General features: G+C 36.9%; 1 protein-coding gene across 5 annotated transcripts in view; it reads left to right on the top strand.

The window, feature by feature from the left end:
* Window positions 1-13,149, top strand: part of ARMC3 (armadillo repeat containing 3) — a 75,942-nt gene that overhangs the window by 16,322 nt on the left and 46,471 nt on the right. For 4 of the 5 annotated variants that reach the window (XR_005023834.2, XR_005023833.2, XM_036880930.2 and 1 more), the window contains exons 3-7: window positions 951-1,068; window positions 4,754-4,879; window positions 9,950-10,018; window positions 10,237-10,412; window positions 12,745-12,939. Coding sequence is in view for 3 of the 5 variants with exons in the window: in XM_036880930.2 (XP_036736825.2) it covers window positions 951-1,068; window positions 4,754-4,879; window positions 9,950-10,018; window positions 10,237-10,412; window positions 12,745-12,939 (684 nt within the window). In the remaining 2 variants the exon portion in view is untranslated. Of the gene's footprint in view, window positions 1-950; window positions 1,069-4,753; window positions 4,880-8,604; window positions 9,013-9,949; window positions 10,019-10,236; window positions 10,413-12,744; window positions 12,940-13,149 lie in introns of those variants that run through there. The other variant, XM_036880931.2, reaches the window with a different exon arrangement.

Genomic DNA, 13,149 nt, shown 5'->3' on the forward strand with positions numbered 1-13,149 from the left:
TAGTCTGTCTCCCCATTCTCTACCTAAAACTGAACACTTGTTTTTTGTTTTATCCCCAGACACAGTAAGATGTCCATTTGGGAAGGGCCAACACAGAGCCGGCTAAAGCTTTGATTTCATTTTTTTTTTCTTTGCCATAAGCAGAACTCCCTCTTCCACCTGTCTCTGGAAATGGAAGAAAAATAGTAGTAACGATTTGTTTTCTCCTTGACTAAAGAAAGCTCACATTGTCATGAGTTTGTTATTGTTCATTTTTGCTATCCAAGAGTTTCCAAGCTCTTCCTAGACTTCTATCCTTTTTCCTTATATTACCATTTGCCTTGTTCCAGATCTTATCCAATTTTACATTCTGCATATGATACTGTCTATTGCTTTTCAGTGGTTTCATGTATATAATTCCTGCTTTCCCAGAAAGAGTATTGTGGTTAGAAAGTGGGTACTGATTACTGAGACTGTCAGGCATCTAATATATACAGTTACTACAGGATTCTTGTATATTCACTAAGAATTATACTATTATATGTTATTTAATGAACATCTATTTTGTGCCAGACAATGTGCTAAGTGCTTTACATATATGATCTCTAATTCTCTCCTTGATCCTTTGGGAAGATAGGTGTCGTTATACCCATTATACAGAAAAGAAAAGTGAAATTCTAGCAGCTTAAGTGACTCTTTTGATTCCACATGGCTAAGTTGAGAGACTAGATCTGTCAGATTTGAAACTGTTTTGCTCCTCCCACTATACCCCAGGAGTTCCAAAGCCACCAATGTTGACAACCGTATGTTAGTGATGTTTCTGAAAGAAAAACTTTCCAGTGCACTTAGTGGGCAGTCACCACATCCTTTTTGTAAGATTCCATTCTTTTTGAGTTTCAAGACACCATTCATATTTTATGTGATTTTTAAAGCTCACATGCGAACCTGATATTTTTTTCTCTGCATTTCAGTTTGATCCATTAACGATTGAAAGCAAAAAAGTAGCAACTGTGGTGTTAATGCTTAATTCTCCAGAAGAAGAAATTTTGGCTAAAGCATGTGAAGCCATTTATAGATTTGCCTTAAAAGGTTTGTTTTTTTCCACCAACTTATTATTCTATTTCATTAGTTTCTTAAAATATTTACTACATAATGGGCATTTATTTCTCTAGTCTTTAACTTACTTTCTGTCAGACGAGACCTTTCAGTCGACCAGAGTATCATTTAATGCATTACCTGAAAGTAATACACGTCCCTGAGTGCCTAACTTGATCTTAAGAAGTAATTTGGTCAGTGCGTAGAATTGTCATTTTGAAGGTTTTATTATTAGTTTTAAAAATTGTAAATGTCACAGGAGCTGAAAGACCTCCCAACAGTCAAAGCTGGAACAGTTTGAGCAACAAAACAAAGTAGTATTGGATTATAAGCCAAAGTATAAATGAATACCCATGCACCTATGCTGATATAAACGGGAGAGAAAAGATGAATCTCCCATGTAGAAGAATTCCAAACAATTTATATATTTTGCCCTTAAGGAGGTAGAATGTAACTTCCCACTTTTTAGGTGTGGTCTGTGCATAGTGTCTGCTTTCCCACAAGCACAATACAGAAATAGGGAAAAAGGGTAAGTTTATAGTAGAAAAACCTGACAACACTATCTTAGCATAAACATCAACAGTGATAAGTCATATTATATATAATATGTGACTTTGACATATAATAAAAATGGCACTTTACTTCTGTTATTTTCCCCAAAAATCTATAACCCCCAAATCAGGCAGTTTTCAAGTAGGGACATTGCACAAATACCTACTGGTACTCCTCAGGACTGTCCCAGCTATCAAAAACAAGGAATGTCTGAGAAACTCTCACAGCCAAAAGAAGCTAAGGAAACATGATGAGTAAATGTCATGGGCAACCTTGGTAGGATCCTGGAACAGAGAAAGAACATTAGGCTACAAGTAAGGAAATCTGAATAAACTATGGACTTTAGTCAATAATAACATATCAATATTGGTTCATTAATTGCAACAAATGTACCTACTAGTGTAAAATGTTAATAAAAGACAAACTTGGTGTGAGATATGTGGTAACTCTCCATACTGTCTTTGCAATTCTTCTGTAAAACTAAAACTGTTGTACGAAAATAAAGCTTATTGAAACATTGTAAAAGTTACAAATTAGATTCTACCAAAAGGCTTACTCATAGAGAATTTGCAAATATAAAAGATGGTTATATTTTAGTTCATTCCAAATGGTGATAAGCTTAGACTTTTGTTATACTGTATAACATTTTGATTAGGAATATTTGAAGAGTTTAGTGTAACTTGGTATTTTTCTAAAACCTTTCAAACTAAGATAGGAGCAGTTTCATTTTAAAGAGATGATAATTTAAACATTGTTTTGGAACTTGTATTTAGTGAGCAAGTGGTAAAATACACACCTTCCTATGTTACTTTAGTCTTCTTTGGAAATCCAGATAAAAACCAGAGTGCTTCTGGAAAGTATGGTTCATCAGCAGACTGTAGGGTTCTGGGTCAAATTTCAGGGAGACATTAAACCACACATCCATGGCAGCATGAGTCTCATTCAGCCTTACAGAGTCATCATCATCTCTTTTTATATGATACAAGGTAAAGAAAGGTTAGGCATGTATTTTATGTGAAATCAACACAGAAATTATTGTTAAGTCTGGTGTTTGATAGTAACAGAATCGTCTGAAATATGTTTTTAAGATAAATGATGGGACTTTGCCTTCTGTTCAAGATGGAGTAAAGGGTCAGATTTACCCCCTGACAGCAACAACTAAGAAACAGAAAAATATATGAAATAACAGTTGGCAAAACACTGACTATCAGGCATTGAAGGACAGTGACCATTAAGAGACAGGGAAAAATAAAATAAGCTCTATGATTGTCCCAGCTTCTTGATTTCAGAGAGTTTCCAGGCCACCTGTTCAGAGCCTGGTGGACTCTAAGTTGAGAAGACAGATGAGAGTCCAGAGGGACACAGGCAGCCAGAGCTTTCAGGACAGAGTAACAGGGAGGAAAGAGTTGCACAGAGAGCGAACTCAGGAGATCTGTAAAGGGTCGCATTCACGTGTTCAGCTGAGCACTGATCAGCAGGTAGATGTGTGGGAACTACTTGAAGTCAAAGTACCTACCAGGATTAGGAGTAATAGTGACTGGTGCTCACACCAGGGCCAGAGGCAGAGCCTGTTCCCATCAGCCAGACTGAAAAACTTCAATATTCATGGAGAATACACAGAAATGTTTTGCCTCAATAGTTACAAATAATTAGCCCTAAACTGAGGCCTGTTCTGGTACTACCTAACAAATATTTGCAAAGCAAGACCTGAAAGGATCAAACTGTTTCCAGGTAACTCTGTCCCAGAACAAATTTTGAGAACATGAAAATATCCATTTCCCAACTAGGTAAAATTCACAATGTCTGGCAACCAATAAAAAATTGCCAGGCGTGAGAAGAAGCAGGAAGATACAACTCATGATGAGGGTATAAATCAATCAGCAAAAAACACCTGACCCAACATGTGTAACTGGAGTCTGAAAAAAAGGAGGAACAGAGAAAGTATTTGAAGAAATATATGTATGTAAAATATATTTTATGTATATAAAATGTATTTTTATTTAAACATAAGTATCTTAAAACTTATCTTATATTTAAATTCATTTGACAAAATATTTTCATAAAAGAAATTAACTTTTAGAATTTCAGTAAAGGACAAATATTATATAAGGAAGATTTGAAAATGAAGTTTATAATAGTCAACAATGCATATTTCAGGTATATTCCTATCAGGTGACAGATTTGGCCATTTAGATACAGTGCAATTCAGTGGGCTACAGGAAGATATAGTCTATGTTTTAAGAACTATGTTGTCAGAATATGAACCTATGACCTGAAGTACAAAATGCTTTAATTTTGTAAGAAATGGAGGCAAAAAAAAGTTAAAGTGACTTTATTATACTCTCAAATTAATTTTGAAAGTGAAATCTATATTTTCATAGCCTTTTGAATTGAAAAGCTGAATTAATCAGGACCTAAACATTATTCCTGACTTGGTAGAATGATATCCCCCTCATCCAGGGATGGATAAACTGTTTCTACATTTAGGCTAGACTCTAGCCTTTACTGACCTTCTGGTTCTGGGCCTTCTTGCCACAGCTAAGGGGTCCGCAGTTACCCTGGTGGCTCTGCTGCAGGCATGTCTCACATGACATAATAGGTGAGAAATGAGTCCTTCAACCTAACTTGCAATGGGGACTGTGTGCATTAATTTTTATATTTAATTATGCAATTATGCAATGTATTATGCCAGTGCAGGGCTGGCCCTGTGCTGGGGATCTGAGAGAATAAGACAGAAAGGTATTTGTTCTCGTGGAAAGTAAAGTATGGTGGAGTAAGCAAACAAAGCATGGAGATTGCTAAGTGGTGTGAATACCATAAAGCATGATAAAGAGATATAAGGAAGACCTAGATGAGTGATAACATTGGCTAGGGTGACCAGAGGCACCCCCCCTCAGGAGGTGCAGTATGAGCTAAGAACTGAATGGCAAGAGGAAGCCAGCTCTGTAAACAGCGGGGAAGGCGAGCAGCACATGTCCAGGATACCTGTGCTCTGCAGTTTATTCTGAGATGGATGTGTGGAAGCAAAGAGGAATGTGAAAGGCAGATGACAAATAAATTTGAATGACACAACAAATTCTGATGAGATTGATGATATCCAAGCATTTTATTTTACCTGTGATGTCAGGTGAGGAAAATAAAGCAACCCTCCTTGAACTTGGAGCTGTGGAACCTTTAACTAAACTGCTCACTCATGAAGACAAAATCGTAAGAAGAAATGCTACTATGATATGTGGAATCCTGGCTTCTAATAGTAAGTATCAACTTTTTAAAATAATCAGATAATCTCATGCATTACCTCTTTTAAATTTAATTTTTGGTGGCTTCATTTTAATTTTGCTTAAAGTGACTTTATTATTAACAAAATTGTTAAACATAAAGCAAAAACGTGTATTTCACATTTTAAGGGATGTTTTTAAAATGTAAAAATATGTGCACTTATATCCATGCAAAACTGTGAAAGTTGATAATGTAGTATGGTCCAGTCTTACAAATTGGAAAAGCAACCATTGTCTTTTAGGATTAAAATAATTTTTTTCTTGAGTTAGTATAATATAATTTGTCTTCATATATAGAAGCTATACTTCATATGTATTTCACAGTGAAGGAAGCCCAGGGTAAAGCTTTTTGATACATTTTTTTTTTCTGAAACTGCAAATAATAATTTGCTGAATATAAGCTTAGACATATATTCATTCCTTAAACCAGGCCTATTTATTTGCTTGAATATTTTCATATATCTTGTATTAATTAAAATATGCTATTACACCTGTTAGAATATCAATTTGACCAAAACCATACCAATAAAGGCAGCCCCTGTCTAATGAACAGGATATGGTTTCCATTTGAGAGTCGTTTTCATGTTATAACGGTAGGCTTTTGAGTTAGCCAACAAAAGAGTTATAATTTGTAATAAAAAATGACCTTCTTGGTGGAATGAATTCTAACATGAAACTTAGGCTGCTAAGAATAAACACAGTTCTCTCTGTTATGGTGTGTAGCTAAAATCATACCTTCCACCCTCCCTGTTGTCTCCGCAAAAGCACCAGCACAGATCCTCCCCCAACTTCCTGCCCCTGCACCTCACCTTCCTTGGACTCTCTGTGACACAGTGGGGTGTCCTTATTCCAGGGTGTCCAGCAGGGACTGTGGCCTTTGTGTCTTCAGAGATAGCTATGAATGGAGGATGGGACAAGAAGGGGAAGGATAATTATGTGTGGCATCTGTGCCATTACACCCTCTGCTGCAGAGACTGTACAAATAGCACCTGCAGGGGGCAGGGAACGTTTCAGATGGGACAACATCCTGTTTGTTAAGGAAAGTGTTCTGGGAAAGAGCATTTGCTGGAGCTCTAATGGCAGCTGTCCTGTAAGGCAGGGACTCTGGGAGTATTTCTGGGGATGGCAGCAGGATGACAGTTGTGGGGGAGTGGATGTTCCACCAACTAGATTATGGTGACATTAGTCAACACTTAATATAACATGATGTGCCAGGCACTGTTCTACATGCTATTTATATATTAAAGTTTAATGAGGTTGGTGCTGTTATTATTCCCTTTACATATAGGCAATTGCTGTACAGAGAAGTTAAATAAGGTAGGAATCATTTGTATTGTTGGAGCCTTCATAAATTTACCTCAGGGGTTGCCTGTGTACTAATTCTGCCATATTGGATGAACTATGTAGAATGTATTTATACCCAAAAAAGGGAAAACTTGAAAATTTCTTATGTTTTATTTTGCTTACACCCCACAAAGTTTGAGAACCAGCAGTGCTTTGTAACACCTTTCATGCAACTCCTTATTTTTTGTAATTTTTTATTGAGGTGTACAATATAGTTATTTGACAATTATTTACAATACTAAATGCTCACCATCTGTCAACATACAAAGATAATACAATATTATTGACTATATTCTCTATTCTGTACTTTTACCTCTGTGGCTAATTTATTTTATAGTAGGAATTTTGTACCTTTTTATCCCCTTCACCAATTCCCTACCACTTTGCCCTCTGTAACTCCTAATTTTAAAAATAGGAAAGATCCTTCAAAGGATGAGGTTCCTTGCCCAAAGTCATGCAGGTGGTTAGTAGAAGAAATAAGATCAGAGCAAGAATTAGTACTTTATTCTCTGACTCATAGTTCAGTAGATTTTCTATTCACCAAATCTTCTGTGGTCCTAAACATCAATGCACATGCTGCCATGTTCTCCTTCTACATGATTTTCGGGGAGAATACATCTCATTTGGAGAGGGGAATTATAATTTCCTGTTTATATTTGTATTTTCTAATTGAAATATCTAGGTTTCTATGACTTTTTCCTGCTTACTTTTGTTTTTAATTTCTATTATTCATTTTATTTAGTATTCTCATCTTTTAACATATGAGGAATTTATAACTTGTGAAGCCCTCCAAATTGTTTGCAGAATTTTTCTAAGCAGGGTTATATATTGAATTTCATGAGTTTCTAAAGGAGCCTGTGGGCCTGAAGTACTGAGAATTGCTGTTGCATTTGGGTTCTAAATGAGATGGCTCCCTGAGGACTGTTGAACCCCATTTTGTAAGCTGGGCTGTGACCAGTGCTGGGACTTGTGAATTTTGCAACTGCAAAGTTCACTAGTGAGTGCGTGGGTCTCAGATAAGATGAGTGAACTTCTAAGAGTCCACTTGATCTTATTTCTTTTGATTGCATGAATTGGGTGAAAAAATCAAACCATCATTGGAATTAACTGATTTTCTATTTGAACTAATGACATGGACAAAACACATGGCATCCTCAACTGCTTGTGAAGTTCCTTTTTAGTTAATGGAACCAACACATTAGCAACTATTGCTTCACTTTTCATATTTATCCAAGGAAACATGGAACAAAAAATGGGCAACTAGTCATTTGATCTAAATGAATAGTCATGTTTCCAGACTAATATGTGAATAAATGCACCTCTGTAAATGCATGATTAAATCATCATCTTTGATCAGTCTTAAATAATTGATGCTTCTTCAGAAATTTGTATCTTCATGTGGTTTTCAGGTACTTAATGATATTACTATGACCATAGTGGATGGACCAACAGAATGTTCCAACAGAATGCTAGGGCTAAAAGGATGGCTATGAGAACCATCTTTGCCTTTTTCATTTGCAAACAAGTTCTTGACTGCTGCTGCTTGTTTTTTCCTGGAGTGAATGAATTGTGTCTGTGCCAAGCTGGGGTCATTCAGGACAGGCATTTAAATTACTCTGTTAAAACTTTTTGACAAAATGGAGCTGCTGTCTTCTTTTGCCCACCAGTTTGTGCTTGATTTCATGAAGCCATGTAACAGAGGTTCATTTCAAAGACAGAGTTCATAAAAATCCTTGAAGCCCAGACTTTACATGACTTCAGGTAATCTGAAGAGCTTACCGTTCAGGAAAAGGTTGATGTAAAAGAGTATACAAAGTCAAAAATAAACCAGATGGTCAATAAATACTAGGCAACCTAAAGTGAAAATGAGAATGCAGTTAAAACAGATTGCATGAAAGTATTCCAGGAAGTGACAGTGCTGGCAGTTCTGGAGCACCTAAAATCGTCGGTGCCACTTGTCTAGCTAGAACGGGTTCATGTGGCCCAGCTACAAGTCAGTTTCCATTCAGTCACCATATCAGAAAGTGTTCTCTGTTGAGAAAGGAGCCAGAGATCAGTATTTTGTTTAAAATGACGGAAGTAGCAGCTTAATCCATTATATGTGCTGATTTAACCTCAAGAAAAGATTTCTTGGAACAATCTGGTGTCAAAAAGCATACTAACAAGCTGATCAGCTGTGTCACCAATTTACAAGATCTACTAGGGAATCTGAATCATCCATGAAGTCAAAAGGAAATGGTTTAGTGAATAGAGCTACTAGATCTGTTTTTGAACAGATTGGGGCTAAATTCACATCTGGAAGGGAATTTTGTGGCACAGAGAATCCTCTGATGAAAGTTTTAACTTGTTTGGGCAGACCCAGGTGCAGTGTCACACACAGCTGCAGCACAGCGGTCTCTCTCCATGGGAGCAGATCCTTCCTGCAGAGAAACAAGAGGAGCAGAGAGCATACAGAACACGAAATCTTCTTGACTTCATGGTCTGTGCTACAGCAGAAACTTTGAAGTACATGGAAGGTTATTCTGAATACTAGGTGGAAATTGTACTCGGTGAACTAAAAGGCCAGAAATATTTTTCATCAAGTGTGTAAAAATGGACCTTGGTCTGGCTTTCACAAAAATCACTCCAAATGATACAGACTGGACTCATCCGAGTGAGAGGAGAATACCAGCATGCTCTCCTGGAAGGTGCACATGTCTAAAGCTCAGAACTCGTGGGAGGATCTAAGGACTACGTCAAGGCCATTATTTCTTATCCTGTGGAGGTAACACTTTTTTAAAAAACAAATGTTGATTGTAAAGTGATGTCCTCTTTTTGGGACACTACACTTTGATTTTTCTTTTGTATCTCCAGCGTGTTCATGTACATGTAGCTAGCTATAAGTTTGCTGGCCCTTTGGATTAGGAGCAGAGAGAGCAGAAGTTTTGACAGGTTGAAGAAGAGCTACTTCCCTGCATCCTACAGAAAAAGGCATCTGATAAAATCCAAGTATGTCCAGTGGTTAAGGAGGATGAAATCATCCAGAAACCATCTGCTTCAGCTTCTGGAAAGTGAATTCTTCCACAATTCTGGTAATGCTAATTTTGGCTCACAGACAAAGATCATCGACCAAGAAGAGAAATTGCAAAACTAAAGCAGCAGCTATGCCTGACTTCTCAGAAAAAGGTGTTAAGGATGGCAGTACAGAAATAGGGGCACACCTGTCTACCTTTATTTAGGCTCATATAAATTACACAAAAATGAGCTTCAAAAAAATTAATATACTTATCTTTAATCATTTTTGGCATTTGTGATAATCAAATAGAATGTAAATAATGTATTAATTGAAAAAGGCTGCATTATTTGCATTCTGTACAAGTTTACTAAAATCAAAATTGAAAAATACCCTCTCCCCAAAACAAAAAAGGAACTATTATTATACAGTAAACAAGTGTGAGACATAGTAACTCTACTCTTGGGTCCTTTAGGCACATTTTGCACTTTTATGATTATCTCTTCTAGTGTTTTGGAAGGTAGTGTATCTCAGTGATCAAGGAGCAGAAGCTAGATAGAGTCTACTTATTTGCTGTGTGATTTTGAGCCTCAATTTCCTTATCTGCAAAATTAGATAATAATAGAACTTATCTCATAAGGAGATACTTAATCAACACTGCCATTGTTATTATTAATAAACATTATGTGTTCTGTTTCTTCTTTTGTAGATGATATTAAAAAATTGTTAACAGAATTTGATGTCATGAATTCTGTTATTGCTCAGCTTGCTCCAGAAGGTAACTTTGCATCCTGTATCTATTTCAAAAATAGGACTGGTTTATTTTTCACACTTGATTAAACTTACTGAAAATAGTTTATGAAATGTCAAATGCGAATTGTCATTAAACTCTCTCAAACCAAGCTGGGCCCCAACCAACGTAAGTTTTGTGGAGCTTTGACTTCCAAGCATGTTTTAAAGTAATGGTTGAATTTTTGTGTTATTTTTGATATGCAGAAGAAGTAGTTATCCATGAATTCGCTAGTCTTTGCCTAGCAAACATGTCTGTAGAGTATACCGGCAAAGTGCAAATATTTGAACACAGTGGATTAGAGCCACTGATTAGACTGCTGAGCAGCCCAGACCCTGATGTGAAGAAGAATTCCATTGAATGCATTTACAACTTGGTCCAGGTATGAGTAATTTCTAAAAATGCGTTTTGAGAAATGCTGATTATAGAATTTACTTATCCTTTGAAAAAAGGAAAAAGCCTTTAAAAAAAAACTTACTAGTTTTGAATTACCAGTTCTTCTTGGCACCGTATAGTAGTTATCATTTAGGGGAAAGAAGTGGAAGTTTAGTGTAGATACCTTTAGTTTTCACCTTTTGTAAGAGACATCTTCCACGAAAGGGCATTTTAGGAGTGTATTTAAATTTTTAAAGAATAGAATGGCTTTCAAATTAAGATGAGATTATACTAAATAAAATGTATTTCTTCTGAAACAGAAAATGTGTAATATTCATGTTGAACTAGGTTTGGCCCTGAGCAGTTACCTACTGATCTCACCTTGGTGATCTAAGCACACTGGGTGTAATATATGCCCTATTCAGTGTACCAAGATTTTGGATTAGACTTACCTATGAGTAGAGTATGCTGAACAGAACTCATTGCTCACAAGTGCAAGACGCTGTCTCACTGTGATGTTTTCCTTTGCTTTGGGAAGAAACAGTCTACCTTCCGCTCCCCCATCTGTCTTGTCCTCTCTCCCCCACTTGGCCTGTCCTCTGTCCCCCGCCAGCCCCACACCCAATGCACATCTCCTCAGCAGGTCAGCCCAGTGCTGCTCTGCTTCTTTTCCTGCTCAGGTTCCTGAACCATTCCCACACATATCTGATAAGCTTCACATCAACCGAAACTAGAGAAACACCATTTTGAACAGCCAGCAGTAGAGTGTACAAGGAAGAGAGAGTGCAGCAAAGGGAGGGAGGGGTCATTGAGAGGCAGAGTATCTAGACAAATTGTATAGAAACAGAGACAAGTGGGTTCATGCTGAAAGGCAGCAAGAGCATAGGTCCCTGGTCTCAAACGTCAGCACCACACAGCTGGGCCCTCACTGGGTTTCCTGCCTCCTCCCTAAAGAGACAGCTTGAAGAGCAAGCTCAGTTGTTTCCCTCTCCAGTTACTCTGCCTTACCCAGTCGACATAAATAATCCTACCCATGTCTTTGTCATCTCAAGACTCCTCACAGCTCCATTTCCCTATACTTCTTATCAAACAGAAATGAAAAACTTACCCCCATTATTCTTCATACCAGAGGTACTACTTAATAACAGTATATTAAAGTACCATGAACTAGGTGGCGTAAAACAACAGGAATGCATTCCTTCACCGTTCTGGAGCTAGAAGTCTGGAATCCGGGTGTCAGCAGGACCATGCTCCCTCTGTGGCCTTCCTGGTCTCTTCTGAGCTTCTGGTGCCGGCCATTGGTCCTTGGCGGTCCCTGGTTTGAGGCTGTACCGCTGCAACCTCTCCCTCTATACTCTCTCCTCTTATGAAGACACAGATCTTAAAAGGACCCCTTTGAGTACCCACCCAACTCCACTATGACCTTATTTTAACTGATTACATCCTCAACGACCTATTTCCAAATAAGTCTCATTTTGAGATACTGAGGGTTAGGACTTCAACATATATTTTGGGGGGACACAGTTCAACCTATAACAAACAGCAACCTACAATTGTTACACCTGAAGAAAGGTGAACATTAGAGATCAGTTGAAGGATGGGTAGAGGAAAGCTAAGCTGTAGTGCACCCTTGTCCACCTTTAACAGTGTTTTATATTTACCATGGTTTTGATTTAAAATGTCATGTAATTTACAATCAGCGTTTGGGGGCTTTATGGATTTTGGCCTTTTCTCTGTTGCTTACCCAGCTTCTCTCTCCTACCACCACTCACACACACAGAATTATAGACACACAGTGCAGAGCAACTTGTCTGACTCTATTGACTCCTTGAAATTGTCAGTGTCTTCAGTAAAGGTCATGTGTCTGAACTAAACCTGGTATAAATTTGCATGCACAGGGCCTGACAACAGCATATAAGCATTTCATAAACAATCCATTTAATGAAGATAATAAAGAATTGATACCATCATTTCATTTGATCAAATATTATTTGAAATAGGGTACAGAATATGAAAAGGATTTTATTACACATAGATTTTATTGTAGTGCTCTTTATAGTAATAGGAATTTGCTGAATAGTAAAGAAACAACAGATACTGCAAAGGCATAGATGATGTCTATTTCCTGTTCTTGACAGTGTCTGCATAGTTAAAATAAATTTTAATGTTGTCAATTCAGAGTTTGCTTATTTTGTTTGTGAGTTATTTTGGAAGGTGATGTGGAATAAAAGAAGGGAAAATTATAACTTACAATGTTCTTTGTTAGAAAATAGAGTTCATTCTTGAGACGGTATTTTGTTTTAAAAATTACTGATTTGATCATTTGTATTTCATGTCAGGACTTTCAGTGTCGAGCTACACTTCAAGAATTTAATGCAATCCCTCCTATGTTAGATCTCTTGAAGTCAGAATATCCAGTTATTCAGTCGCTGGCTCTCAAAACCTTAGGTGTTATTACAAATGATAAGGAGTCACAAGCAATGCTTAGAGACAATCAAGGTGTGGACCACCTTATTAAGATCCTGGAAACTAAGGTATTTGTAACATTCATTAACTTTCTATGAGGAAATGCATCTCTTCTAAATGTTGTTATAAAATATGAATTGTATGATACTTTTTAAAAATGAAATTTTATTATGTTTAAGCATAGTAGGTATAATAGACTTATTTGCTTATTGCTACATAGTTTATCAACATGATTAACTCAGACAAATTATAGAGGCCATTATAATATATTTTTTTCT

Source organism: Manis pentadactyla, chromosome 3 (assembly GCF_030020395.1).
Source record: "Manis pentadactyla isolate mManPen7 chromosome 3, mManPen7.hap1, whole genome shotgun sequence".
In the NCBI taxonomy this organism is placed as follows: Eukaryota; Metazoa; Chordata; class Mammalia; order Pholidota; family Manidae; genus Manis; species Manis pentadactyla.